The sequence below is a fragment of the Typopeltis vanoorti genome, chromosome 17 (assembly GCF_054136105.1).
Source record: "Typopeltis vanoorti isolate ZY-2024b chromosome 17, IOZ_Tvanoo_1.0, whole genome shotgun sequence".
Classification (NCBI taxonomy): domain Eukaryota; kingdom Metazoa; phylum Arthropoda; class Arachnida; order Uropygi; family Thelyphonidae; genus Typopeltis; species Typopeltis vanoorti.
Window position 1 is genome coordinate 71798997 of NC_143565.1, and position 15569 is coordinate 71814565.

The window sequence follows — 15569 nt, forward strand, 5'->3', positions numbered from 1 at the left end:
ATTTTTTGATGCTTTAGAAAAATCAACTGACACAATGAAAAATTGGTCCTTGTTGGGGATCTAAATAGCAGAGTAGGAAATGATTGTCAGACATACAAAAACATTTTGGGAAAATTTGGAGAAAAGAGCAAAGCTAATAATAATGGCAAATATCTGGTTGGATTTCTGCTCAGGACATGGACTGGTTATTACTAACACCATGTTCCAACATAAAAATGTGCACAAATTCACATGGAGAGAAGAGGCAAGGAATAAGAAAAGTCTCATTGACTATGTTGTTGATAGTGATGTTTTCTCCCTGGTGCAGGACACCAGAGTGCACAGAGGATTTGAAATTGGAAGCGATCACTATTTAGTCTTGAGCAGGATGAAATTGAATTTCATATTGAAAAGAATAACATGTAAGAAAGTTTTAAAGCAAATAAAAGTTGAGCAGCTCTCAGATGTGAACTGTAGACTAAAATACACAAAGATTATTGAAGAAAAAATGAAAGAGTTTGAGAGCAGGAACCAATGAGATTCAATGGCAAGCCTTGAAGAAAACCCTGATTGATTCAGCCAGAGAGGCATGTGGTGAGGTTGTCTGCAAGGATAGAAAAATCAGAACTCCATGGTGGAGGAAAAGAAGAAAGCATATCAAAAGTTCCTGGCAAATAAGTCAGCTTTTGCTCTTTGAAGAAGCTTAGAAATGAAGGAAAGAGTGCTGTAAAAGGAATTAGAGATGATAAAGGTGACATGAAAATGGGAGAAAAAGATATCCTTGAAGTATGGAGTAATTACTTTAAAAAATTGCTAAATGAAACAAGCAGTGATAGCACAATGGTAAAAAACACTCAACTGGCATACAGTCAGGAATACATATCCATACTTGAAGTAGAAAAAGCCATCGAAGGCTTGAAATGTGGAAAGGCAGCAGGAGTAGATTATATTCGACCAGAAATGCTGAAGTATGGTGGTATAAAAGTCTTACAGTGGCTGCACTGCATAGTTCAGAAAGCCTGGACAGAGGGACAAATTCCCGATGATTGGATTAGAGCTCTCATAGTACCCATATATAAAAAGGGAAATAAAAACTGAATGTGAAAATTACAGAAGTATTTCCCTACTGAGTGTTCCTGGCAAGATCTATGCAAGTATACTTGAGAAACGGTTGAGAAGAATTGTGGAAGAAAAGCTTGGTGAAGAACAAGCTGGATTCAGGCCAAATAGAGGCTGTCAGGATCAGATCTTCACTTTATGACAAATAGTCAAGAAAGCATGGGAATATAACAAAGATCTGTATTTAAGTTTTGTCGATCTGGAAAAGGCATATGACAAGGTGCCAAGAAAGAAGCTATTCAATACGCTACAGTTATATGGTGTCAAGGGGGCATTATATCAAGCAATACTTAGTCTGTATTTGAGTTGTAAGTCGGCAGTTAGAATTGAAGGAAGTACAGGAAGATGGTTTAATGTTAAATCTGGTGTGAGACAAGGATGTACATTATCCCCTCTGTTGTTCATTATCTATATGGATCACATTATGAAGGAAAGTGGTATTAAACATGATATCAGAATTGGAGATGTTAATGTCAGCTCTTTGCTTTATGCGGATGATGTTATACTTCTAAATAAATCTGCTACAAGTTTCCAAGATTCCCTGACTAAATTGAATAACTGTTGTAATAGATATGGTATGAAGATCAGCATTAAAAAGACAAAGACAATGAAAATAGGTAGAATTGTTGAAAATGTCAACTGTGTTGTGAACGGGGAACCTGTGGAACAAGTAAAACATTTCAGCTACTTAGGCACGATTTTTACTGAAGATGGTAAATTAAATATGGAAATACACAATAGAATCAACAAAGCTGGTATGGTAGGAAGTCAATTGAATAAATTCATATGGAATAAGAGAAATTAGTTGGAACACTAAATTAGCTGTATACAAGACAGTGTTCAAACCAGATTTAACTTATGGATCTGAGAGCTGGGCCACAGGTAAAACACTTGACCAAAGACTAGAGACCGCAGATATGAGAGTTCTGAGAAAGAGTAGTGGCATGAACAGATGGCATCAATGGCAATATCATATTAAAAAAGAAGATATTAGGAAAGAACTTGACATTATCAGCATCCAGGAATGTGTTAGCAGAGCTAATCTCAGGTGGTATGGTCACTTAAACAGAATGGGCGAGGAAAGATTAGCAAAACAAGTGTTTTCTGCCAGGTTGGTAGGAAAACGACCCAGAGGAAGACCAAGGTATAGGTGGATTGATACGGTATAAAGTGCCTTAGACGATAGAAATATAAGATATGATAATATTCTAGTCTTGCCAAGTAACAGACTGATTTGGAGGAGAATTGTAGATAGGAAGTTAGTAATGTTGTAAATTTTTCATGTAGTACTATTATCATATTTTGTACACCCCTTGAGGGTACATGTCAGGAATTTGATGATGATGTTAAAAGTTACAGCTTATGTTTTGACATTGATTGAATAGCTAATAATTGGAATTGTTCAATTAACACTTTAGATTATGAAACAAATGCACTGCGATCTAACACAGTGTCAGAATTATCATGTTAGGCCAATTGCAGCTAGCCTCACCGATATTCATTTGCGCTTCTCATTGCACGTTACAAGTGATTCCGACACTGCTCGTTTGGGCAGTGTATCGTATGCTTACACGCGTTATTTTTGTGAGATATGAAACTTTAATTATTGGTGTTTCTTCGTGGTGAGGGTGAAATATTTTTAATAAAGCAATTTTTTAATATGTAAATTTATTTATTAATAAATTGGTTACCGATTAGGAAAAAGAGAATTTTTTTTTATTTTGTATATGCAGCACCCCCACTTAAAATTTTCACCTGTCGCCACTGGGGGGGTGTTGCTACAGACCAAGGAGCACAGAGGATGGGGACCAGGAGATGTTGATACAGTTGAGTGTGGCAAGTGCAAGAAGAACGATTGTTATGGGATATTTTAACTACAGCAGTATAGATTGGGGAAAGGAAGATGCATGTAGCAATAAGGGAATGGAATTTCTAGAATTCTTGAGGGACAAATGTCTTAGGCAACATGTAACGGAGGGAACAAGAGGTCCAAGAGTTTTGGATTTGGTTATAGCATCAGAAGAGCTGATAATAACTGAGATGACATCTCTCCCACCAGTTGGAGAGAGAGTGACCATATGGTTTTGACTTGGAAAATGAATAGACATGCAAGAGTATCAAAGAGACGGGAACATATGTGGAATTATGAAGCAGGTGATTATAATAGTCTTAGGGAAAGTTTCGTGGACGAAGGAATTGAAAGGCCGGGATATCGTTAGTGCTTGGGAAATTGTGAAGGAATATTTGTTAGCAGCAATGGTAAGGTGTATTCCACAAATTAAGAAGAGGACACAATTTGGAGTAAAGTGGATGACAAACAATATTAAACAGGAGCTACATGCAAAAAAGAGGCTATGTAAGAGATGTAAGGAGACAGGTGAAGAGAAGATGCATGAAGAATATAAGACACAGGCCAGAAGAGTGACTAGTATGGTAAAGAAGGAGAAACTGGAATATGAGAAAAGACTGGCCCTTAGATCCAAGGAAAATCCCAGGGAATTTTTTAGCTATGTGGCCAGTAGGAGGAGAAATGGCTGTGGAAGAATGATATTGTGAAATAAAAATGGGAATAGAGTGACTGATGCAGAGGACATAGTGGAATTGTTCAATGAACACTTTATTGGAGTATATTTCATCCTGGAGGAGTCAATTTGAATACTAGAGGGATAGAGCAGGTTCGAGGTTTAGGGGTGCAGGAGGAGAGTGTGTTCCACATACTGAGTACTCTGGATGTTAGTAAAGCTGTGGGACTGGATGGTATTTCACCACGAGTTTTGAGAGAATGTGCTAAAGAACCGACAGTGCCCTTAACCTGGCTTTTCAATGAAAGTCTGGTTGCGGGAAAGGTGCCCATGGAATGGAAGGAAGGTAAGATAGTGCCATTGCATAAGGGCGGTAGCAGACTGGAAGTGTCTAATTATAGGCCAGTTTGTGTGTCATCAGTAATTAGTAAGATCTTGGAAAAAGTAGTGTGGGACCATATACAGCATTGGGCAGATGAGGGTAATGTTATCTGTCAGAGTCAACATGGATTTATGAAAGGCACTCTTGTTTTAGCAATATGCTAGCCTTTTATAATAAAGTTACAAGAACATTAGATGAGGGAAGGGCATATACTGCAATTTTCTTAGACTTAGTGAAGGCATTTGACAGGATGCCACATGATAAGCTGATATTCAAGTTGCAGCACATGCATCTGGATATCAGATTGGTCAACTGGATTCAGGATTGGCTGTCCGATAGGTATCAGAGAGTGGTGTATAGTGGAGCAGTATCAAAGAGGTAGAAGGTTACAAGTGGGGTTCCACAGGGTTCAGTCCTGGGACCTATATTGTTTAACCTTTATATCAATGACATTGTCCATGGATTGCAAGGGGATATTCGGCTGTTTGTGGATGATGCGAAGCTGGGAAGGGTTATTAGTAATAGTGCAGATGTGGGTAGCCCGGCAAGAGGATTTGAATAAACTAGATAGATGGGCAAATGAATGGGGTTTCAGTTTAATGCAGCAAAATGTAAGGTCTTGAGGTTTGGGACACATTGATGGGACGCTGCATATTCTATGGGAGGAGTTAAACTGGAGGAAGTAGGAGAGACAAGAGATCTGGGTTTGATGATTGATAGAAACCCGAAATTTAAGGGACATATTGCAAAGGTAATGAAGGTAACAGAGAGGATTGCTGCAATAATGAGAAGGACACTGACCTGCAGAGATAAAATGGTTATCATTCCGTTGTATAAGACTCTGATCAGAACACACTTAGACTATGGTTCTCAGATCTGGTCCCCAGGATTTGAAGGGGATAAATTAACTGTGGAAAGGGTACAAAGACAGATAACAAAGATGGTGTCGAGACTGTACAATGTTAGTTATGAGGATCGACTAGGGAGTGTGGACTGCAGAGTTTGGTGGATAGAAGAAGGAGGGGTGATATAATTAAGACTTTTAAACTGTTGAGAGGTGGTTACAGGATTGACACTGGAGAGTTCTTTCACTTGGTTGAACAATGGGAAGGAGTCATGACAAGGGCCATCCCTGGAAGTTACGAAAGGAAACCGTGAGAAAGAGGGTGAGGAGTGGTTTCTTTGCATGGAGGGTGGTTGAACCATGGAATGCATTGCCTGATGAAGTGGTGAGAGTGAGAACGGTCAATGCATTTAAGGAGTGGTATGATAGATTTTGTGTTTCCTAGGAGGGACCATCCTCGATGAGTCTTGATAGACTTGTGTTTCTTAGAAAAGACCTCTCACGATGAGTCTTTTGACTCCACGGAATCCTGAATAATCATAATAATAATATCTACACGTCTCGATTCATCATTATAGACCTTAAAAATTGGGTATTATTTCCACACTAGGAGCAAGAGTCCACTGACTCATCACTGACAATGATGAACTAGCTAAAGAACTTCAATATTTAAGAAACACTTTCCTTCAAAATGCCAAAATGATTATAATGACCACACCATCTCCATACTACTCAACTGACATGAGACCAGAGAAATTTCTAATGAAGAAGAAGAAAATAGAGGATTCATCATACGTCCATATATTAGCTCTATTTCCATAAAACTAGCAAAAATAGTTAAGGAATATAAATTCAAAGTAGTATTTATCCCTTTTATCAAGATGAGATCACTACTATGATCCACAAAATCTTAACATGGCCCACTTCAACATCCGGGTGTTTATCAGTTATGGTGCGATTGCTAGTCATCTTATTATGGACAGACAGAAAAATCAATTGAACAACGTATCGAAGAATACATTCAAAATATTGAATACCATACAAGTGAAGTCTCAGCTTTGTTATCACATATGCTCTTTTCAGCTGATCCACAAGATACATCGCAAATGAGACATCAAGTTTTATGGGATAAATCAGAACTATTATGGCATTTCTCTGATACAACAGAAAGAAAAATCTGGGAATCTTTGGAAATAGCAGTAGATCCTAAACATCTAAATATTAACCCAAATATCAACTTGCCTGAATACATCCTATCCTTCATTAGTCAAACATGTTCACATGAATGCATAAACACACATAATGTTCTGAACAATTAGAAATATTTTTAAAATATCATCGGTCTCTTCTATAACTGCATAACAGTTGTCACTTTGTTAGTCCTTATTGTTTTCTCTACTAGTTGTATATTACTTACACCTGAAGAAATCTTATGCCCTTAGGATGAAATGTTATGTTGTCAATTAAAATAAATGTTATCAACTTATTCTGATGTTCTGCCTTATAAGTTATATATATATATATATATATATATATATATATATATATATATATATATATATATATATATATATATATATATATATATATATATATATATATATATATAAGCATTTTTTATTGAATTAGTTAATAACAAAAAAAAATGGTCTTCCTCAACTGTATGTCTACATCTGGAACTATCCCTGACATATGAACTGTGAGGGGAGGGGTGCTGATTTTTTTGCTGGAAATTCTTATTACATCAATCCCTCCTCCTTTTTTTGTTGAAAACATGAAGGAAAATCCTGCTGTTTTAGTTTTAAGAACCAAAGAGTAGCCTACAATCTGAAAACAATAAGATTTAGCATCTTCTAGGTTTTGGTTTGAGCAGCAGACAACCACCAAAAGGTTGAAAATATTTATTAGCTTAAGCTCCTGTTTTTATGTTGTTTAATATTTTATCAACAGGAACTATAAGGACTTAGTTATACTGGAGTTCCTACATTTTGTTAGAGAGAGAAGAAAAGAGAGGTAGTTGGTGTATCAGGTGAGAGAACTACTGCTGGTCAGGGATCAGTGATGGATGGTTGGTAAGAGGGATGATTGTAAGCAAACCATATTCTGGATATATTTAGACCATATTTTGTTGATGCTGGGATGACTGATTATGGTTTCATAGGCCTCCATAAATTTTCATTCAAACTATGTTTTGGCATGATGTTAAGAATAACTCAGTACCTATCCAGTTAATCCTGTGGAAGGTTTTCAAGGCATGACTTGAAAGATCTATTGTGACATAATTAGTATGATTGCATTTATATTCATATTTTCTGATCTTCATCATCATACACTTGGTTTTGCTTAAGTAAGTTATAGGTTCACTTAATGTGATATTATTCCCTAAGTTGGGACTTTTGGAAGGAATGAATAATTTTTAATGCTACAGGAAGTTAAAATGTTGTATTAAGATCATATTTAAGTAGCTTTCTGTTAGTTTTTCTGCAACATCTTTTAGATAGTACTAGTTATAAGAGCCTTTTTGAAATTTTTATTCATATTAAACGTTCTCTTGTGGATATGTCGCGACGAGAATCGAACTTAGGCCTGTTCCAATCTTCGATTGGAACAGGCCTAAGTTCGATTCTCGTCACGACGGGAGGAATCTTTATCTGGTCGATTTCAATCGATGGTGAGTTAGCCGATCTCATACGGAGGTAGCAGGGTTTTTTCTCCCGGAAACTCGGGTTTTTCATCCCGCATACATACAAATCGGCCCTTCAGAACACACGCAATTTACAGACAAAAATTACTAGTTGTGGTGGTGTTGGAGGTGGGCGGTAGATGGCGTTGATTCGTAGTAGAGGTAAGGTGTAGAGACAGTTGAAGATGTCCTCCCGCGATGGGTCTTCGGACTCCTTGGAGGTATCAGGAATAATAATAATAATAATAATAATAATATAACAGGAAAATGGTTAATGTACATTTTTGCAATGTGGCTCATAGGTGGATGCAAATAGAAAGGCCACAGAAAGATTATTGAAAAGAAAAAAACACACAAAAACAATGGTTTGTTAATCCAAATTTATATGGAGGAAAATAGGAACTGGGTTTATGAAAAATCAAGATTATTAAAAAGACTAGAGAAGAAGAGTTGGATGTATGATATCATGGGTAAGAAAACTAAGAACATTTTGAGTTTAATAAGGTATCTTCTCATCCATAAAAAGTAATTAGACAAATTATGAAATTTATGAATATTTAGTAGAATTAAATTTAATAGAATTAAATAATTATGGAAGATAGCCATGGAATGATCCTCAGGAGGAAATGGGACTCCATGGAGAGGTATGTAATAATAATAATAATAATAATAATAATAAAGAACAAATATGAAAATTTACCTGGCAGAGTTTTTGGGAATGCTGCCAGAGGCACTGCTATTATAAAACCAAGAAATGCAGCAAAGACAAATCCTATCCACCATGCTCCAACCCAAACATTACTGGCAGTTGTAAGGCCTAAACTGCAAGAAAGAGAAATTATTAATTTTTACAGCAGATCACCAATATTTAAATTGAAAAGAATATATTGTGTACTACTTACACTTTAGGATTCACTCCAATATCAGTATATATTTTGAGGAATTGGCCACCCACTAAATAGCCAACAGCAGGTCCTACAACAGCCATGGTATAATATATGCCTATTAAAAGATTTAAGATATATTTTCTTTCACATTCTGATTACTATATTTGTTATGAATTTAAAACAGATAAGGTGTAAATGATATTAGAGGTTTAAAATTATATTATTTATAAGTTTTTCAGTTCTGGTTCTGTTTAATCATTCTTACCTTCTTCAATATGATTAGCAGTATCATAATTATTATTTTCTTGGACATCTCCATAGACCAAAGACTCATTGTGGAAAGCCCAAACTAACCATTATTCTGCAATACCTGTCATTCTTCAGAAGGATGATAAGTATTAATAGGTACTTTGTGATAGGATGATAGGTATTAACTCATTCATTGAAAAAGCACTCAGCTGCCTCTAGCAATCCATTCCATCCATTTGCCAAATTAAAAGCAAAAAAAAATCTAGTCATCGCTCTCTTGCTAATGACCATACTCTTAACAAAGTTTCCAGAGGATGACATGTTGTTTTCTTCTTCCATCTGCCATGTCTATGGGTTATGTTTCTTTCTTCCATGCCATGTCTATAGATTGAAAGTCTATGGGTTACAAATTCTAGTTGAAACTATATGTTTACTAACTTATCTTTTTCTATCATATCCCTTCTTTTCTATCAACTAGAATTTGTAACCCATAGACTTTCAATCTGTCCTTTATAGACGAGTGGCTAAGCAATCTTGGCCACTCGCCTCTAGATCCTCTCCACCACTTCTTCATCCCCAAGGAATCCAAGCAACTAGATCTGTTCACGGTAGTTCAGAGGTGGCCTTATTATGCCTTATAAAGAGGAGAAATAACTTTTCTCTGTCTTCAACATCTCAGTAATCTGATGAGCTATTTTGGTAACCTTTACAATATATCCTCTAAACTTCAGTTCTTTGTTCATAATCACCTCTAATCTCTGGCCTTATCAATTTCTTTCAGTTCCATAAATGGAACTGAAAGATACACATCTTGGGATCTCTTCATCCCAAAGTGCATAATTTTATACAATTCCACATTAAACTGGTAGTCCTTATCCTTGCCTATACTTCTAGTCTATTTAAATACCAGTCTATTTGCAAAGGATCTCTATATCATCCTTATTAATTATTGCTCTACCAAGTCTTTCATCATGAGCAAATAACTGAATATTCTCACTTAAATCTATTCCTATATCAGTAATATACTACAGTGTATAAAATAGCAGTAGCCCAAGTAATGAGCTGAGCAGTAGCCTACCAGACAGCTGTCTTCTCCTGGATTCAACTTCTCCAACCTCAAGAGGTGTACAGGATACAATGATAGTACTCCACGAAAAGTTCACATCATTACTAACTTCCTATTGGCAATTTTCTTCCAAATTTTGATACTGATTTGCCTATAACTGAGGTATAAACTAGAATTATAGACTTATACATTTTATAATTATAGCCTCCCTTTCCTGGATACTTTGATTATATGCCAGCCTATCGATCCCTGGTATTCTCTGTCTACAGATACATTCAGCAGCAGCACCCCCTCGCCTCCAGCAATGTGATTATAAAAACTCTATATAACTACAAAATTAATCATTTCTGATAACAGTGCCCTTGCTACTCAACTTGACCACATTCTCAACATCTACTTATCCAATGACTACAATATTCATAAAGTTCAAAAAATATTAAAACCCCAAATCCACCCCCACCCCCCCAGTCTACCACTGTTCCATATGTCTGAGGGTACATTCCACCACTACAGTCATTCAGGGCTTGCTGATTATGCTTTGGTCATCCACCACAAGATATGCTGGAAGAAAGCCACTCTACTGCATTGTAGCAAATATAAGTATGAAAATTTATTCCTAGAATCTGCCTAAGGTTTAAGAAACTATCCAACAACAAGGTTGTTGGGTAATTTTGTTTAGTTGCATCAAGCTTCCCAAAATTTGGAAAGCACTCACCCTCTGAACTTCAAACCACCATTATTGTTTGCTTTGAGGGATGAAAAACCCAAGTTTCTGGAGCTTAAAAACCCTTCACCATATGAGATCAGCTAACTCACCTTTGACTGAAAACCCTGATAAAGGTTCTTTACATCATAGATGAAATTCGAAACCAGGTCTTTCCAAATTAACTGAACTATGGAGGCTCTCATTACTGCATTAGAGAGCACTTCTTAAGGCTTTAGATTTAACTTTAGTTCCCTTGCTTCAGTCTCATTTACATTGTTAGTGCCTGCATGCTTATATCATACTGTGCTATGTTCCTTAATGATGGCAATTTTACTTTGCTGAAATATTGGAAGCATTAATTAAATTTATTATAATTACTAATTTAATGTACATTGTAATATTCTTAAAAAATACAGTAATTCATCTACAATTTGCTACTGCTGTCTACAGTGGAACTATTCTGCCCCTTTTCCATTCCTTTGGCACCTTTCTATAGCCAAGAATTAAATTAAGCAACTTGACAGAGGGGCTGCAATTCCCTTGCACATTATTATCATAATATATGGGCTGATATCCTATTTAATCCCATTGCTGTATTTGCATTAAGGTTTTGTAATATCCTAAGCACCTTCAATTTCATCTGTCTCTATTATTCTAACACTAGTCAATGTCACATCTGGCATTGCAATATCTCCACAAGGATGGCACATCCTTGCAATAATGATCATTCATTACCTATTTTTATTTCTTCTGTTACCTCATCACCATCAAAAACTTGTTAAAGTTATCCTTCTTTAGTCACTTTTCCTTTTGCTCATCTCATAGCAAAAGAACTTAAATTTATCACAGTATCATTAATGTACAAATTAAACAACAATGGCCCCAGTACAAACTCCTGCAGCACACCACTAGTGACTTTCTTTTTCAGGATACTATGCTCACATATACAGCTCTCTGATACCTATCAGACACCAGTCACCAATCCAGCTCACTGGGCACACTGGTTATGCCTCTCAAGCAATAAGGATTATTTTTCTAAAAAAAAAAACATCTGGGATATCTCACTTTTTAAGAAACTAGTCAGCTCTGTAGTTTTTTTCAAATACCAGTCAGACAGGTGCCCACAATAAGCCCTTTATTGAACTCCGAAAGATCCTTTGTTTTTCTCATTGTGTCAATGGGAAATTCCCGGTGTGGTGACTGGGGAATAAGAATAGCCCCACTGTAGCCCATGCATGTCGTTTGAGGCAACTAAAATGGGTACTCAGTGCCTGGGGGTATAACTGGGTTAGCCTGTCTCTGGGAGTTCATAAATATGGAGGCATGGTCCTCCAGGTTGGGTGTGGGGCTGATGACCCCTCCCTAGAAAAAAAAAAAAAAACACTGCTGGATGGACTAAATGGTGGCAAAATGGCAGATGAACTTAAGGATTTGAAAACTGGATCATTGGATCATACTTTCTCTTTACCGATCTGGAGCTCTAAAAATGCTGCTGGAGCAATTGGATAAATACAGGATACTTGTTATGGCTATACAACAAATGAGATGGACAGGAAAGGGGATTATGGAAAAGAAAAATCATATTATTTTTTATAGCTGCCAAAAGAAAGATCACATGTTTGGAACAGGTTTCATTGTAAACAAGAGGATAAAACATATTATCATGGACTTCAAAGCAAACTCACCTTGAATGTGTAGATTACGCATCAAAGGACAGTTTTTTTAACTGCAGTTTTATCTGTGTACATGCTCCAACTGAAGAAAAGAATGATGCTGAAAAAGGGTTGTTTTATGATGAATTAGATAAAATCTATGGGGAATGTTCAAAGAGGGATGTAATGCCAAGATAGGCAGAGGGGATACACACATGGCAACCAGTGTTCAAAGAGGGATGTAATGCCAAGATAGGCAGAGAGGATACACACACACAGGGCAACCACTGGGAAATATAGTTTACATAATGAGACTACTGATAATGGGACTAGATTGATCAACTTTGCTTCTTAAAGAAATATGGTTATCAGTAGTACAATGTTTAATTCTAAAGATATTCATAAAATGACCTGGAGGTCTCCTGATGGAGAAACCTTTAACTAAATTTATCATCTTTTAATAGATGCAAGACACCTATCTAATTTGATGGATGTTAGACCCTGCAGAGGAGCAAATATTAATTCTGATCACTATTTGATTATGATTATATCAAAGATTTGAAGCAGAATCTCTAATGCAAGGAAGATATATGGATCCCATGCAAGAAAGTTTAATAAGGAAAGATTGAAGGAATTAGAAGTTAAAGCCAAATATGGTGAGAGAATCAGCAAAAGACCTGTCTGGTCTAACCATTGGTGAGAGGGTTAATGAAGCTTGGGATATTCTTAGTGATGTCATAGTGACAACAGCAGTCATAGTATTAGGAAAAGTCAGTAGAGTTATAACCATTGGTTTGATGTCGAATGTGTGTCTGTATTAAAAAATGAGGCATATAAGCAAATGCAGCAAAGGAACCACACTCGTAAAGCTGTGGAGGAATATTGTTTATTATTATTATTATTATTACCACCCCAAGACTTCATGGAGTCAAAGACTCATCTGGGAGGTCCTTTTATCACACACACAGCTCATCATACCGTGTTTTAAACACACTCAAACTCCTTCCAGACACCACATTCTCAGGCAAGGCATTCCAATCATTCACAACTCTGCATGAAAAAAATCTGCCTCTCATTCTCCTACTCACACCCTCTTTATACAGTTTCCCGGGATGGCCTCTGGTTCTCCCCTGATCTCCCACTATTCTCTGTAAAACTTCTCCAGCATTGATCCTATAACAACCCCTTACCAACTTGTAGGTCTCTATCATATCTTCCCTCTTCCTCCTGTCCACCAGACTCTGCAAATTACATCTTCTCAATCTTTCCTCATACTCGACATTCCAGAGGTCAGAAACTACCTTAGTCAGTCTCTTTTGGACCCTTTCCAACATCTCTTCATCCTTCTGAAAACCCGGTGACCAAATCTGGGCACAATAGTCCATGTGTGGCCTAATCAAAGCCTTATATAACGGAACAAGAATCTCCCTACTTCTACATGTCAGTGTCCTCCCATTATTCCCAGAAGCCTTTGTGTTGTCTTCACAATTTTGGCCATGTGTCCCCTAAATTTTAGATCCTTATTCACTATCACCCCCAGATCTCTTATTTCGTCCACCTCCAACAATATAGCCTCACCAGGCATAAATTCTGCATCCCATCTTTGTTTTCCAAATTTTAAAACCTTACATTTTGCAACATTGAACTCACATCCCCATTTCCGTGCCCAATCATTCGATTCAAGTCTTCCTGTAAGGCCACAACATCTTCACTACACTTCATGGTTCGTCCCAACTTTGCATCATATGCAAACAACTGAATATCTCCATCCAAATCTTCACCTATATCATTAATATACAAGTTAAACAGTAATGGACATAAAACAGACCCCTGAGGCACTCCACTAGTGACTTTCCTTTTCCTGGATATTGCTCGAAAAGAAAAGCTAGAAAAGTTTAGCTAGAAAAGAAGAAAAAAAACTGCATAAGAATAGAAAGAAGAAATACTATGAGGATGAACTTAAGGAAATGGAACATCTCAGAAGTATGAATGAAAGCAGATCTTTCTATCGAAAATTAAATAGTAGTCAGAAAGATTTCCAGCCTAGTACAATGTTATGTAAGGATATGCAGGGTATAATTTTGAGTGGAAATGAAATGGTATTAGGAAGATGGGCAGAGCATTTTGATGAACTATTGAATTCAAATATATCTGGTCATTTAGATGGTATGGAAGAGAGTCAAGATCTAGAAGCACTTGACTCTCAGTACCAACAGATGCAGAAGTGGAGGCAGCTATTCAAAAACTTAAGAACAATAAGGCCCCAGGAATTGATAGGATACAAGCAGAATTAAGTAAAAGTGCAGGTACAGAATACTTCAAGCAGCTATGTTAACTTATCAACAAAATCTGGATTAATGAAACAATTCCAGATGAATGGAATCTGAGCATCACATACTCCATCCATAAGAAAGGTGATCTAATGATGTGTTCTAACTATAGAGGAATTAATTTACTAATGTACAACTTATAAATTTTCTCTAACATTCTATTTAAGAGACTTTATCCCTATGTAGAGAATGTTATTGGATTATCAGTGTGAATTCCATCAAGGATGTTTCCCAACATTTTTGGATCATGCCCCACCTCAACGCCTCAGAGATTTTGATGCCCCCCCCATCATAATAGTCAGCCAAGTTCTGAAAAAGTGTAATATAAATATGTACTTTAAATAAAAAAGGAACATAGGTAAAACTGTTTTTAATTTGACTTTTTTCAATGAATATAAATGTTATATTACACTTTGTATATTATAAAACATAAATTGAACTGAACTCGGGAAAATAAAATCCAAGTTAATGCGATCCTTGAGCTTAATGTCTGCTGCAAAATGCGCCAATTACTTGAAAAATGTAATGAATTTGGAACTGAAACACGCCACTTTTTCATAGATTTTAGAGCCGTATACAAGAGCTAACTTATTTATTGCAATGGAGGAACTACAGATTCTGCATAAAAAACTTATTGCTTTAGTTAAACCTTGGGTATAATAAATGTTAAAAATACCAAGCAATTTTAAACCTGGTTTTACTCCATTTCCCAAGTAAGCAAACAGACAAACAAGTCAAATTTGCACCTGCAAGTGATGCAAGTCTAGCTGATCCTACAGGTAGTGCAAGACCAAGGCAACTCGTGGTAAAGGTGGGTATAAGCTCTGATCACTAATCTTAATATTTACCCTTAATATATATATATATATATATATATATATATATATATATATATATATATATATATATATATACATTAAATATATATATATTTATAAATATATATATATTAATATATATTTATATATATATATATATAAATATATAGTCATTAAACTTATTTTATATATATACATATATATATATAATGGGGTGTGTCAAGGGGATGGCTTAGCTTGCTTACTATTTAACATAGCACTTGAAAAGGTTTTCAGAGATGCTGGCATTAATGGCAAGGGGAACTATTTTCTACAAGCCAGTACAAATTATG

At 36.1% G+C, this 15569-nt stretch overlaps 1 protein-coding gene across 2 annotated transcripts in view; it reads right to left on the minus strand.

Moving 5' to 3' along the window:
- Positions 1-15569, minus strand: part of Oatp26F (Organic anion transporting polypeptide 26F) — a 250080-nt gene that overhangs the window by 91327 nt on the left and 143184 nt on the right. For both annotated transcript variants that reach the window (XM_090407707.1, XM_090407708.1), the window contains 2 exons: positions 8432-8531; positions 8230-8351 (listed from right to left, as the gene is read on the minus strand). In XM_090407707.1, the coding sequence (XP_090263833.1) occupies positions 8230-8351; positions 8432-8531 (222 nt within the window). The remainder of the gene's footprint in view (positions 1-8229; positions 8352-8431; positions 8532-15569) is intronic.